General features: G+C 39.1%; 1 protein-coding gene across 1 annotated transcript in view; it reads right to left on the reverse strand.

Moving 5' to 3' along the window:
* Positions 1–4,840: 4,840 nt before the first annotated feature.
* Positions 4,841–13,782, reverse strand: part of KIAA1324L (KIAA1324 like) — a 102,248-nt gene continuing 93,306 nt past the window's right edge. The window contains exons 19-22 of the mRNA XM_027679490.1: positions 12,695–12,821; positions 11,763–11,941; positions 10,874–11,039; positions 4,841–7,698 (exon numbers count right to left, since the gene is read on the reverse strand). Coding sequence (XP_027535291.1) covers positions 7,639–7,698; positions 10,874–11,039; positions 11,763–11,941; positions 12,695–12,821 — 532 coding nt within the window. The 3' untranslated portion in view covers positions 4,841–7,638. The remainder of the gene's footprint in view (positions 7,699–10,873; positions 11,040–11,762; positions 11,942–12,694; positions 12,822–13,782) is intronic.

Consider the following 13,782-nt stretch of genomic DNA (forward strand, 5'->3'; position numbering starts at 1 on the left):
GCATGGTTTCATTTTTGTTTCTTCCTCTTTCAAGGTCATTACATTCTTCTAGAGAGCAGGTTAGATAAAAAGGATAAAAAGTCTGAATGTGTGTACACAGGTATCTTTGTGTTGGTCTGTGCCTGTGTTATGAAATCCATAGCACATAATACGTGCTTACAATTAATTCTTTGTCAGTGTCAAATAGAAAATCCCTCTCTTGAAAAAAAAATGCACATTATTAAAGCATCTCAAGTTCTCTTTTTGTTATTAAAATGTAGGGTAATTTTCAAAAGTAAAAATGTCTAATTGCATCTCAATGAGATATTAGCAACAAGTTTTTGATCACTGGTTCTTTCATTTGGCACGACTTAGTGCTGTCATGCACACAATAGATTGGTAGCACATAAAAACAAAGAGATTTTAGATTAGGTTGGAAGAAAATCTGTCAGAAAATTAGCTAAGACTGTTTTATATCTCCAGCCAAAACAAAGCTGGTTCAGTTTGCCTGCATCAACAGTGGTGTGAAAGGTAATTTGAGCACTGCAGAGACAGAGCAAAAAACAGTCAAGAAAAGAGAAATCCAGGAGACATTTACACACATCTCTGGGGTGACCTTTGCGTTCAAACTAAGTGCTTCAAGGCACACATACCACCTACTTAGACAATTGCAAAATACCTTAAAATCTGGCTTTTATAACTGAACTCTTAAAGCTGCCCTCACTCTATTGAAACAAACTGAAATCCTCCCTTCTGACGGGTCCAAAAAGTCATTAAGGAAACAAACACACCTTTGATTAATGTGTCTGAGCATATTTACCTAAGGGCTTGTTCCTGTTGATCTCATTCCAGCTGAGGTCAATAGCAAAATTCTCATTGACTTCAAAGGCAGCACCACCGAGGCTTGAAAGTCAGACACCATAGGTACATACTGTTGGATGTACATGTTCTCTGGAGCCCAATTCTCCTGCACTTGCAGAGGTTTTTACACATTTCTGTAAAGGTGCAAGTCCTTAAGGGTGAACTGGCACTGGAGGTAGCTGCTATTTGGAGTGCAAAAGTTAAAGATGAAGGATCTTAAAATTCCTATTCATAGATAGACACCTATATTTTCTGAATACCCACGTGTCCACCAGCAAAGACCTTTTGATGTCAACCCTTCTGTGACTGGCTACACAGGCTGCCATTTAAGCCTCTGCATCATGGAGCTCTCCAGTATAGAAATCCCTGTGACTTTCCCCAAAATATAGTCAGCCTGCATTATATGCAGAGCTTTGCATTCAGCTCTTTTCTCTCCACAAGTTCTGGCATGCCTGATGTTTCAGGTTTGTTTCCCACTTTGATGCAGGGTACGGGGTCAAGTTTTGACAGGTTGGGAGTCTTGTTTTCCAAATTAAGGCCCCTTAAAGCATCTCAGGTTGGGCAGCTACATTCATTTGACTTTTGTGTGCTCTTTTGTGGTTTAAGAGGCTGTTCATAGTGTGGCAAAAGGTTAGAATATATGACCATAATGCTGATGTCCAATCTTTATGGAGCTCTTAAAAATGCCCAGGACAATGAGAGTTTCTTCTCGATTTTTATGGAAAGCCACAATCAGGGTCAAATGCACCTCATCTAACACTTATTGTTTACAATGACTAAGTAAATAGCTGCATCTGAGATTGTCAACCCTTTCTCCCTTTGTACTCAGTGGAGGGAAGCAGGCATAATCCCCTTGGCTTATCTCACTCTGCCACTTTAGGCAGGGATGAATCTCTCCAAATAAATGCTAGCACAGCTTGCTCAGATCACAGAGTTTGCACTGAAAATGAAGGCATTGTGTCAGATGATTCCAACCCCAGACTCTAAACTGACACCACTGAAGTTAATTTGTAGCAGGTGAGGATTGTACTGCGCTAGAGTTTTCATTCATTTTGATAGCACTATCGAGAAAATGACCCAGTGTCTGTGTCTGGACATGTTATGAATACTTAGTTGGCTTGAAAGCCACTTCCATGTGGGTTTTTCATACAAAAAAACCCAAACAACCAAAACATGCAGCTCTGGAGATCCAGCCCCACTGAATACTCCTGACATTCTTTTACTTTGTTTGGTTTTGTCTTGAAAGCTTTTCACTACTTCCTGTTGGATGTCCAGGGATGCAAATTATCTGGTATTGCCTGATGATTCAAGTAATCCAGTTTCAGAAGACAGCAGATCAGAAAAGGAAAGTGTCAAAGTCTGGCAAGGGCCTTCCACACCATACTGTCATGAAAACTTCTTGAGAAAGGGAATTTTAAATATTTTTTTCTTTGCCATTGTCTCACATAATTATTTTAGTTTCTCTATTTAAAACAGTTTATAGTTTTTGTTCCCATTTGTGTAAAACTTGAGTTTAGAGTACAGACCTGTTCTGAGCTATTTATTGCTCCCACCAAATGAAAAAATTTGAGCAATTCCTCATAGGGCAGAGGGAAGCCCCAAGTACCTCAGCTGTGAGCCTTAAGAGTCATCACACTGCTCTGAGCCCTGCACACTCAGGGGTGAAATGCTGAAAGCAGAGGGAATGCTGTGGATGAGAGCAAGGCTTAACCTTGCCTTACAGTGCCTTACTGGAGGCTGAAGAAAATTGTTTTTTATTCAGAAGCCATAACTCCAAGTACTTCAACTCTCTGATACAAATCACGGCCACAAAAAGGTTTGTGTAAAACTGAACACTTTGTATATATTGGCAGAATAGAAAAATAAAACTCAAAAAAATCATTGCAGGTCAGTCTGAAGTAAACAAGGTTTGTGGGATTTTGTCTCTGTTCTTGATTTTGGGTGTGTCATTTTAGTGTGGGGTTTTGTGGTTTTTTTAAGAGAGGTATTTGTTTTCTAAGTTTTTAATGAAGTTTGAAAACAAAACCAAAATGTACTCTAGAAAATCAAAACATTTTATTTTGTCTTCAAGTGATTGTTTTTCCTAAATTAATTGAACACAACTAGTTTCAGTCATAGCCAAACCTATTTCAAAATGAATTGTTTTTTCAAATTTAAAAGTCAAAACCTATTCTAAAAAAATCATATTCCACCTGAACAGAACAAATCCCAAAAATCATCAAAAAAATGTCCAAAATATACTGACTCCACCCAGAAATTCTGGCTCTGGTTAAAGAGGTTTACACTGCAATCAAAAATTAGAGTAAGGGAGACCAAAACAAACCCTTAACTCATCAGTAAATGCAGTCTGATGTCCATGATGCCATTGCCTGTTCATTAATGCTTGCAGTCTCCAAGACAAAACGCAGAAGCTGCTTATCCAGAGCCACCTCAAAGCTTCTCAGCAACATAAACATAGACAAAACTGAGCATTGTGACTACAAGAAGAAAAGAGGCCAGAGCCAGGCTGGGCTGGTTTTGCAATAGGAAGGGGATGGGGTAGCAAATACACATCACACAGCTTTGCTTTGGCTTTTAGGTGCTCTTACAGGACCAGCCTCGCAGTACATGGGACCTTAGAGAATTCTTCCTGATGAGATCCCACTCTACAGATCCAGAGGAATACCAAAAGACAGTGACAGTTTACGATCAACTGATCAACTCAATTCCTGTGTTTCCCTCATTCCTGCTGCATGTATTCAGAGTGGGCACATCTAGCCAGGGATGTCACTGTACATTCTGGCACCATGATAAGCCTGACCTCTTTTTATTTCTGTTCCTACCTCCTTACATGCTTTCCAAAGCAGCACAGTTCACGAGTCTTCCACAAGAAATAAAAACAAGGGTATTCAGTGAAATAAGTACACAAGGGGAAAGACTAAGAACACCACCAAAGATAAGAAGAACTTCACAAGAGTTCTCTTGAGACTGTCATTGAGAAGAGAAAGCTCTGGAGACACCTCATTGCAGCCTTCCAGTACCTAAAGGGGGTTCATAAAAAGGCAACATTTTACATGGGCAGGCAGTAATAGCACAAGGGGGAATGCTTTTAAAGTAAAATAGGACATATTCAGATTAGATTTTAGGAAGAATACTTCAGTGTGAGGGTAGTGAGGGACTGGGGGGGGGGGGGGGTTCCTGGAGAAGCTGTGGATGCCTCATCCCTAGAAGTGTTCAAGGCCAGGCTGGATGGGACTTTAAGCAACCTGGTCTCATAGAAGGTGTCCTAGCCCACGGCAGGGGGAATTGGAACTAGAACATCTTAAAGTTCCCTTCCAACTCAAAACATTCTGTGATTCTGTGATCATTCCCTGTTACATTGTCTAGAATTGCTATATTAAGTCACGCTTCATGATATGGACCAACAACCAGCAGCATTCCTTGCTAAGGAGAAAATGTCATCCCCATTGTGTGTCAGCACCAATTGTAGCTGCTTCTACTGTTACACTGAAGCATTTATGTTGGCCACTGCTGGACAAAAGTCAACAACCACTGGCTCCTAAATGGCAACACCTGCTACTATCTGATTATAATTAAGTATCTTGATTTTATGCATAATACTGGCTCTGATAGGACAAAAACTGTAAACCTTCCCCTTAACTAACAAAGAATCCCTGAACCCATTTTTTGAGACCAAAGAGACAAATCCTTTCTTTGAACAAAGATGACAGATCATTGAAGCTACTCAGTAACTTCCCACTGTGGTTCTAAGACACTTAATTTCCCTCAAACCTTAATCAATCGTATTATATATTACAAATGTCAACCAACATAATCAGAGCCAGGCTAGAATCCATTATTTGCTCATTTCCCCCCATGCAAGCACTGCCAAATCTGAGACAATAACATTCTGCTAATTTGCCAATAATTTACACAGAGAAAGCACTAAAATGGGCTTAATCCTCAAAGAGATTCAGTTGTTTGACTCCAGATTTCAAAGAAAAGCATGCAATTGCAGCAATAAAATGCATTCCGTTTAATCAAGTGAACACTGAACAGACTGATTCACATTGTTTTATGGCATCAAATAACAATTTCTGATGTGATTCCATGTGGGAGAAAAGGGGGAGGTTGCTGTAAGTATATTTTGGCAGAGTAGTAGAAGAGGTCACAGACAACTGATTTCTTAATGAAGTGTTAAAGGCTTCCAAAATTCATCTTTTACAGGAAAATGGAAACTTCTCCTCTCTACTACAACTTTAACAGAAAGAAAAGAATAGCAGAAGTCAGATAAAATATGCCAGTTTACACCTGCTTAATGGTTGGGAAATGCAATTTTCTTATTTAAAGGTAAATAAAGTCTACGGTATCGTTTTGCATCCCACTATGTTAGCACTGCAGATACAATATTAGATTGCCTGGGAGAATATTCAATAACATGACAAACCATTTGGAAGCGGAGCTGAGAAGAGTCATACAGCAAAGTCTGTCACAGCTGACAAAAAAATCCACTGTATTTTATTCGGAAAATAAAATGGAAAGAGAAGGAAACCAAACTAACTCTGTGTGGTATTAAGTCAAATTAAATATAGTTCATAAAAATTAAGGCATTTTTTGGATTACAGGGATGTAGATGCAGTGATGAAAAAAGAAGTGATGTTCTGGAGAATGAATTGTAATTTTGGCTTAGAAAACATATGGACAGAGAAGGGAAAAAATTAAAGGAGATATAGACAGATGCAATTTGATGGCAGTGAAAAGCTTTACCCATCACTGCAGATCTGCAATGTTCAGGAAAGGCTGCAGTGCCACCAAACATCTCAAGTCCAAAATTTCAAATATATTTTCACTTTATTTTATGAATGTCCATCAGACATATATCTTCGATGCTACAACACACTTGAATAAAAATCAACAACATAAAAACCCTCATCATAAAAGATCCAAGAATTGAAATCCCAAAGCCATAACCATTTACTCTGTGAGCATATCATCTTTGACAACCATACATAAATGACATCATGACAACAAATACAATGTACAATAATAAGTGTGCAATGGTACAAAATATACAAAAAGGAATGTGTATTTAATATACATTCAACAATACCCCATAAAAATCTTTTTTGGGAAAGTGAAGTGCCTTTTCAAGACCAACAGAAAATGTGCACCACTTCATTTAGGATGGCTGAAGTATCTCCCATCAAAAGAGTAAAGCGTGTGTTCTTTGACTGGAACTATAAAATAACTGAGCTGAATTTTTCCTAATGAAAAAAAAAATCTAAATTTCATAAAATTTTTGTCCACATCTATAGTATAATAAAATATTTAGAGTGCAGAAAATTCAGTTTAATTTAAATTTTACTTAAAACTGGGCCCTTTTTTATTGATAGATCTAGCTCAGTCATATAAAATCCAAAATCTATATTCCTTATAGTAAAAAGACCATTTCTGCCCATGTGTCTTTTCTGGGTTTGATGCATTCCACAATTCACATAAATTCTCTGTAATGGAAATATGAGTCTGACCAGAGGTCAATACAAGAATTGTTCTTCATTTTCTCCTGGCTCTATACAAGTCTTGCATAATTTTACTCAAATATTTTTTTGCCTAAGTTTCAGATTCCTTTGAGTTCAACCTCAATGGGAATTTCAGGAAATTATTACTGTGGATATCATGAAGGTCACATGCTTATAATGTGGCTGATTTTATGAAAAAGTCCACCTAGCCTCCAGTTTTCAAGGCACCCTCTTGTGCCCTTCTTCCAAAGCTGGTACTTGCACTGACAGCAGAAAGAATTTACACACTGGGCCGGGCAAGTACATGACCCATGCTCAGCTCTGCTGGGCATCCATCCTCCTCCTTGCGCGGGTCCAGGAGTAAAGGTGGCTGAGTATCTCTACTGAGCCTCCCAACTGACAAAGCTGATCTCTGATTTCCGAAAGTAGAGACTCTTGCTGTACCTCCAGAGTTCAGGATTTGTTGGTTTACAACCCAGGGAAAGGTGACATATGTGCAGCCCAAGGGAGGACACTGAATCTGCCAAAAGGCCAGAGCTTTCACAGAGAGTGCAACTGGCACCGTAGGTACCACTTTACTTCTTTCTACAGAGTTTGAATCTGCTACTGCCTGTAAATCCATGGGCACAGACCTACAATTCATATGACAGCAGTTAATACGTTTAAATTTAATAGCACTGGGTTTTACCCCAACCCTGATGGCCATAACTTAGGCATCAGAATGGGTTCAACTTGCAGGTGCAACACCATTCCTCTTGTAATAAAGGTCAACACAGATCATCCAGACCTTCAAAGCAACAGACCAAAAGTATTTTCCAAAGTTCAAAACTCACCTGAGGCTCATTTTGAGTACCATTCCCAATTTTGATTTTGAGAGAGACTCATAATTATGCTAGTAAGCAACTAGCAGGAGGTTGCAGGCCTCTCTGAAAATCATTTCTTGGGAATATGCGTAGAAGGAGTGAGAGGAAATGAAAAGTTTCTATAAATTATATGGCATGCTTGAGCAATGCCCAGGTGAATGCAAAAAATTCATGTTATTTGCAGTATGTGTATCTCTTCCTGAGTTGAATTTCATTCCCAGTATGGAATCCAAGCATCTGCTTTCTTTTTTTGGCAAGGTACTCGATCACATGGTAAGGCAATCCAATTTTCTGGTTTGCTTCCTGTCTTCTTTCTTCCTAAATGGCCAAGCATTTCTCACCAAGATCACCATTACAATGTGTGCCAGAATATGTTTAAAATATGGTCCTGTAAAAATAGAAATTAGGTTTGTTTCTCTGAAGGCAGCATTAATTCTTCATATATTTTGGGATCTTGAAGATTTCAGCTGAACAGATTCAAAATTGTCTTCCTTTTCCTGCAATAGAAAAGACAGGTTCTCATCAGCTTGGATTCCTCAAATTCTCACCAACAGTTACCATAGTCACTTCTCTCAATATCCTTTGCCAAAAACTTCATTTTATTTTTACCACAGTTATTAAGTGCATAGTTTGATCCTTTAATATTTAATAACACTACCAATTCTGTAAAAAACTTGCAAACCTAATAAAATTATGCTATAGATATTGTTCATGGTACTTATTTTAGAGGGTACAGGGAAAGTTTACATTTCATACTCATTGTATAGGGTAGGTAGTTAGAGTTGGGGAATTGCAAGATAATCATCTCTATGGTTATTATCATTTATTAATGTGTTTCCTACAATGAATAAAATGTTTGGAACAAAATCTGTGACTGTGAACACCACTGCCTTGCCCTTGGATTCTAACCTCATCTCCTCCTCTGGGATAAAAAGAGTCTACAAATCCTCTGCCATCTTAAAAATCAGGGTTGAGTTTCCATTTGCTGGGTGACAGCCTAGGCCATTGGGTCAGCAGACATCAGGGTGAGAAATGTGGACATACACGTTACTGCATGTGTGACCAACCCAGGGGTCCAGGCAGAAGCAACGAATGAAGGAGCCCTAATAAAAGTACTCACTAGAAAATGCTGGTTCTTACTTTTATACGTGGTCATGTGCACAAATAGTTTGGAAACTATGCTCAGCTAACTTAATAATCTGATTTTTAAAGCCATCTCAGTCAGATCAGGACAGCCAAGTGCAGAGGTGAGAAAGAAGGGGAGAAATTGTCCTATGCTAGTCTACTGCAGAGAATGCATTCTGAAGAACCTGGTATTGTTATGCTGGAGGCAACAGATGGAACTAGAACACCCTCCAATCTGAAACAGGTTTGTATTTCTTTAGTTTCTATATTCTCATTAAAAATAAGTCATCCCTTTCTATATTACAGGCCTAGTCCTGAATTCCTTGGGTACTCAAAACAACTAATATCTTCATGACATGCTGGCAGAAATGCTGAAGCATGAACACAGAATTAGGATACTGCAGATTTTTCTTTATCTCTCATTTTACATTTCTCCTTTTTTCTCCCATTTTCCTCCATATATTTTTTCCATATTTGACATGCATATGTAGCAGGAGATTAATTTCCTCATCTTTTGCATAAATGAAAACTGATGCCTATAACATTTGTTTTCAATAAATATATATTAAATTCATGTTATCTGCAGGCATACAGGATACAGAGTTCAGTAACCTAATGAGGTACTGGAAGCTGAGTTTGCCAGCTATGATTATCTAGCAGTAAAAAAGGAACAAGCTTAAAATATCTGACAGGCTTGTTTAAAAAGGAGAGAATACTCAGGAAGACTGCTGCAATGGATATAGGAACATTAAGAAACTCCAAATAGGCGTTCAAGTTGTCTGAGTACTGAAATAATAAAGCTTACTTTAAAAAGGAAAAAAACCCACTTCTTGTAGAATCACAGAATGGTTTGGGTTGGAAGGGACCTTAAAGATCATCTCATTCCAACCTTCCTGCCATGGGCAGGGACACCTTCCACTAGAACAGGTTGCTCAAATCTGCATCCAGCCTGGCCTTGTACACTTCCAGGGATGGGGCCACATCTTCTCTTGGCAACCTGTGCCAGTGTCTCATCACCCTCATATTGAAGACTTTCTTCATATTATAATATCTAACAATATCTAATCTAAACCAGGAGTGAGCCAGTCACTGGTGTTGCAAACAGAGTCAGCAAAGCTTTTGCACTTATCAGGAGTACCACAAAACATGACCCTCACCAGCAGCACTGCTCACTGTGCTAAGCCACAGCCAGCTAAGACACTTCGTGGACAAAAAACCAACATCAGTATTTCAAACTTAGTCCCTGTAGGATTCAAAATGGAATCAACTTTTATTTTTGCAACATCACCAGAAAATCTGATGTGATTTGATTTTATTTACATTTTCAATATTCTCAATATTGAATTAAGATTGAATATTGAATTTCTGCCCCTTTACACAAGGAACAATATTGATTTTGCAAGACAAATAGCCAGGCTAGGGTCAAGGGGAAGTTCTGCATATTATCTGTGCAATGGTAACTTCTCCTAGGAGGGATATCTGGGGAGAAGGTAGAGTGGGAAGTGGGCACGGGTCTAATAAAAAAAGTAAAAAATGAAGAGAAGAGAATAAGGGAAAAGAAAGGTAACACACAAGTTTTAATTACACTGCACTCAATCACAGAAAGAAAAAAATGGAGTACAAGAAAAAATCTAAAATTCAACATTCTGAAATATTATTTGGACAATAAACAAGAGTGTGATGTTTTAAAATTCATTTTTACGATGATCTTTTAAGAGAACCTTCCTGTGGAGGTTCTTCCTTTTAGGAAACTTTCCTAAGAAACTCACTGCAACAAAACTCTTTGAAAGGGAAAATTTCATTCACCTTCATCTTGATTATATCAGATGCCTCAGCTGGACTCCTTTAAAGACAATACTACCTTTCCTATAGCACAGAATTCAAGGCATTTGGAACAAAGACCAAAGTGGGATCTACCATGATGGTCTTCTGTTGGTCTTCTTACAAGTGTTCAAAGGACACCAAAAACTTTTGTGCTATCAATTCAGACATGCAACAATCCACATCACATGTGCAACAGAAAAAAAGTGCTTTTTGGTGTTGCTTCCCACTGAACTGGAGGAAGTTGCTGTATTGGGCAACAGGCTGAATCTGATGCCTCCTCTTCAGCTGAATCGCACCCAAAATAATGGTTCTTGAGTCAGCCATGAAGGAAACCCAGGTGAGCTGCAAGAGCTGGCTGGTGGCTCTGTTCCCAATGGTAATTTTTAATATCTCTAACAGCTGTGTTTGCCTCAGCAATGGAGGTGTCTGGTAGGACTCTGGGCAGGAAGGTTCTCTCCACCATTAACTGCTCTTTTCAGGTATCAGCCATACAATAAAAAATGCTACTAAAATCTCTCTGTGGAGGAAGGAGCATTTACTCAATACCCTGCAACATTTCTTAACTTTATCCAGACTGTGGATCTCAGCAGGTCATTATGGATTGGATGAAGTGTGTGAGGGAGGCTGCATTGCTGTGCAAATTAACATCACAGACTCATCACATCCAGTAAAAAATATATGTAATAATTATTTTTAGTATTAATATTAGCAAATACTACTCACCTTTGTTGCCAAGGACTTGAGCTTGCCCAGCAGTGACTGCTTATTTGAATATACTATTTCCTCTTCATTATCTTCCCCTTCCATTATAGCACAGCTGTCAGCAGCTGGCAGTTCGCACTCTTTTGAGTTCGTTGTCATCACTAATTTGGAATATTTATACTCCAGCCTGAAGATATAAAGCCAGACAGGCATAGATTTTTTTTACAAATGTCCCATACTCAAGGTTTTTTAATTTAGGTTATCTACCAGTCCTTCCACATAGTCATTTCTGAGGTATTTACTGGAAGTTAGATCCTTTTCAATTACTAAAAATACATAATAACCAGAATAGTATTAACAATACATCAAGCACTTGCTCTCCAGATTAGTCCTCCATCCTTATAAAAGAAACGTGTTTTCCCAACAGACCACAAGTAGGTCAAGAGGGCTTCCTGCATGAAAAGGTGGGACCTGTGTGCTGGTTGGGGCAACAACCAATGTAGAACTAAGAAATATACAATAACCTTATTTTAACCCACCTGAAAGGGGCTAATTAGACTAAAGATATCCTTTTTTTATTTAGACCTTGAAAAATCCACGTTGCTTCAGAACCTAAGGTCAACTTCAAACTCTCAGAAGTTAAAAATATAGTTAGTTCCTATTGGGAAATTATGCCATAAAAAATTACTGTGGATTTTCTATACTTTCCTCATCAGAATTTTTCACAGACACTGTTGGCAGAAGAAACATCAACTTGATGTATAAACAAGGATCCATGATGTTTAAACCATGAATCAACATGGTACTTCTCATCAACACTGTCATAAGGTCAGATCCAGGAAAAGTCTTTCTGTTCACTCCATCAAGCTTTCAGCTTACTTTTATATGAAACACAATTTGCAGTACTTACTTCTGGTTCTTCTTCCAAAAATAGCAAGTCAAGGCTATGAGCAGAACAGCTGTGAAAGCACCAACACCAGCTCCAACTTTAAGCCAAAAATCTACTGTTTCACAAGTGCTGGTCTTTTTTTCTGGCAAGGAAACTCCTTTAATGCAATGCTTTGGTTCATTCCATACATACAAGGTTTCCTTTCAAACAGAAAACAGAAAACACCGAAAAGTGAGGTGCTTGTAGGAAAAGAGAGAACTACTTAGAGTTGCAGAAAACAAGTTGTTCCAAAGTAGAAAATTTAGATAACTTTTCAGTGGAAGCAAACCAAAACATGTACTTCTGGTTTTCAGACTCTAGGTGAAGTTTTATTGTCTAATCAGTCATCCTCTTACTTCTGCCTGCAGGTTCAGGCACGGCAAAAGGATTTCCTCTTCTGTATAGTTCTTCACATGACACAATATGGGTGGGACAGCTATTGGGAATGAGTTGTGCCTGCTTTGGAGCTGTTGACCAACAGGACAGTTTGAACCTGTGGAGGGACTTCCTAACATTTGACTAGAGAAGGCAGCAGCAAAAATATTGCAAGCAAGGTAGGATGAATTTACAAACTGAAACTCGCAATCCTTCCCTAGCTTGCCCCTGGTGTTTATGGCTACTGAGAATCGGACTCATTTGGGAACTCCATGCTTCACAAATAACTTGCCTGCATCTATGAATGCATAGAGAGTTCACATCCTTACTCACACAACTGGTCAGCACAAGCCAGGTCTACTCCAGGAACCACACTGCCATTGGCACAAACATTCCCGAGTCTCAACACGGCACCCCAATGTGATTGCACCCAGACGGCCTGGACTCTGCCTGCATTTACATATCAGTCTGCCCACCACATTTCAACAAGAGTCTGAGTTATACCCAAATGAACCCATCTGGAGATATGGGTCCTGTACCTGAAATCCTTTTTTGCAGGCTCCCTCAATCTCGTGGTAGTCTTGCTCTGTGCAGAGAGGACAAGCTTCTGCGCTTTCCCAAACGAAGTAGAAAGTGCATCCATCACAGGTGCCCGCAGGGCATGAGCTGGGAGGAGAACAAAGCTTAGTGATCAGTTATTAAATACTCTGGGGTTTGCATTCTCACTCCACATTCTGCTGCTGAAGATTGGGAATGGGAAGTACAAGAAATGGATAAACATCCATCAAGTCAGCAGACAAAAAAATCTGGGGAAGAATTTTCCCCAGTTTGTAAAATGCTTTTTCAATTGATAACAGATGTTGAGCTGTCAAAGCTCTAAAATAACAGTTCAGTTCCTAGCAGGGAGTGGTACTAATATACAGGCGAGGGGAGGGAAAGGAAGGGGAGGAAGAGGAAGAGGAGCAGAACTACACCAGTGTTTCACCAGCACGGGCTAGCCCAGCACATGCCTCTATCACTGTTCTCCTGCACTGGGTGACTGTTCCACACAAATGCTGCATTCCAGTTCCTGCCGTCGTTCTAATGATTCCTGGGTGATTTAGTCCATATGGAATGGACTTGTCCTGTCATGGTTAATTACTAGAAGGATGTTCACCAGTTAATGAAGAGATAACAGCTTCTCTTAGTCTAAGGAAAACTAATGGCCTATTTTGTATTCAGCCTGCAGAAGGAATTTGTACTGCAAATGGGAGGACATTCACATAGCTTTTGCTACAATCACATCAGGTCTAACAGCAGCAATGGCCAAAAGTCCATGCAAGAAGTTCAGTTATGTAAATATGAAATATTTTCATACCAAAAATGCATTTAAAATTATGTTGTTCTATATCATTTGGAAATGATATCCTGTTATCCTGATCTGAAGCACTGAAAAACCTCCAGCCCTAACAGCCCATTCTGGTTTATCCTAGTTTGAATACCTAACAACTGTCCTCTCTGAATTATGGAGCATTTTTCAAACTATATGGCAAGAGCACTGACAGACCTTTCTCCTCAACTGCTTTCATCTTATACTGTAGCTTCATGTGATACTAAACACTGTGTCTGGAGGATCAAGGTGTTACGT

Source organism: Neopelma chrysocephalum, unplaced genomic scaffold (genome assembly GCF_003984885.1).
Source record: "Neopelma chrysocephalum unplaced genomic scaffold, ASM398488v2 Primary Assembly neopelma1_45, whole genome shotgun sequence".
Taxonomy (NCBI): domain Eukaryota; kingdom Metazoa; phylum Chordata; class Aves; order Passeriformes; family Pipridae; genus Neopelma; species Neopelma chrysocephalum.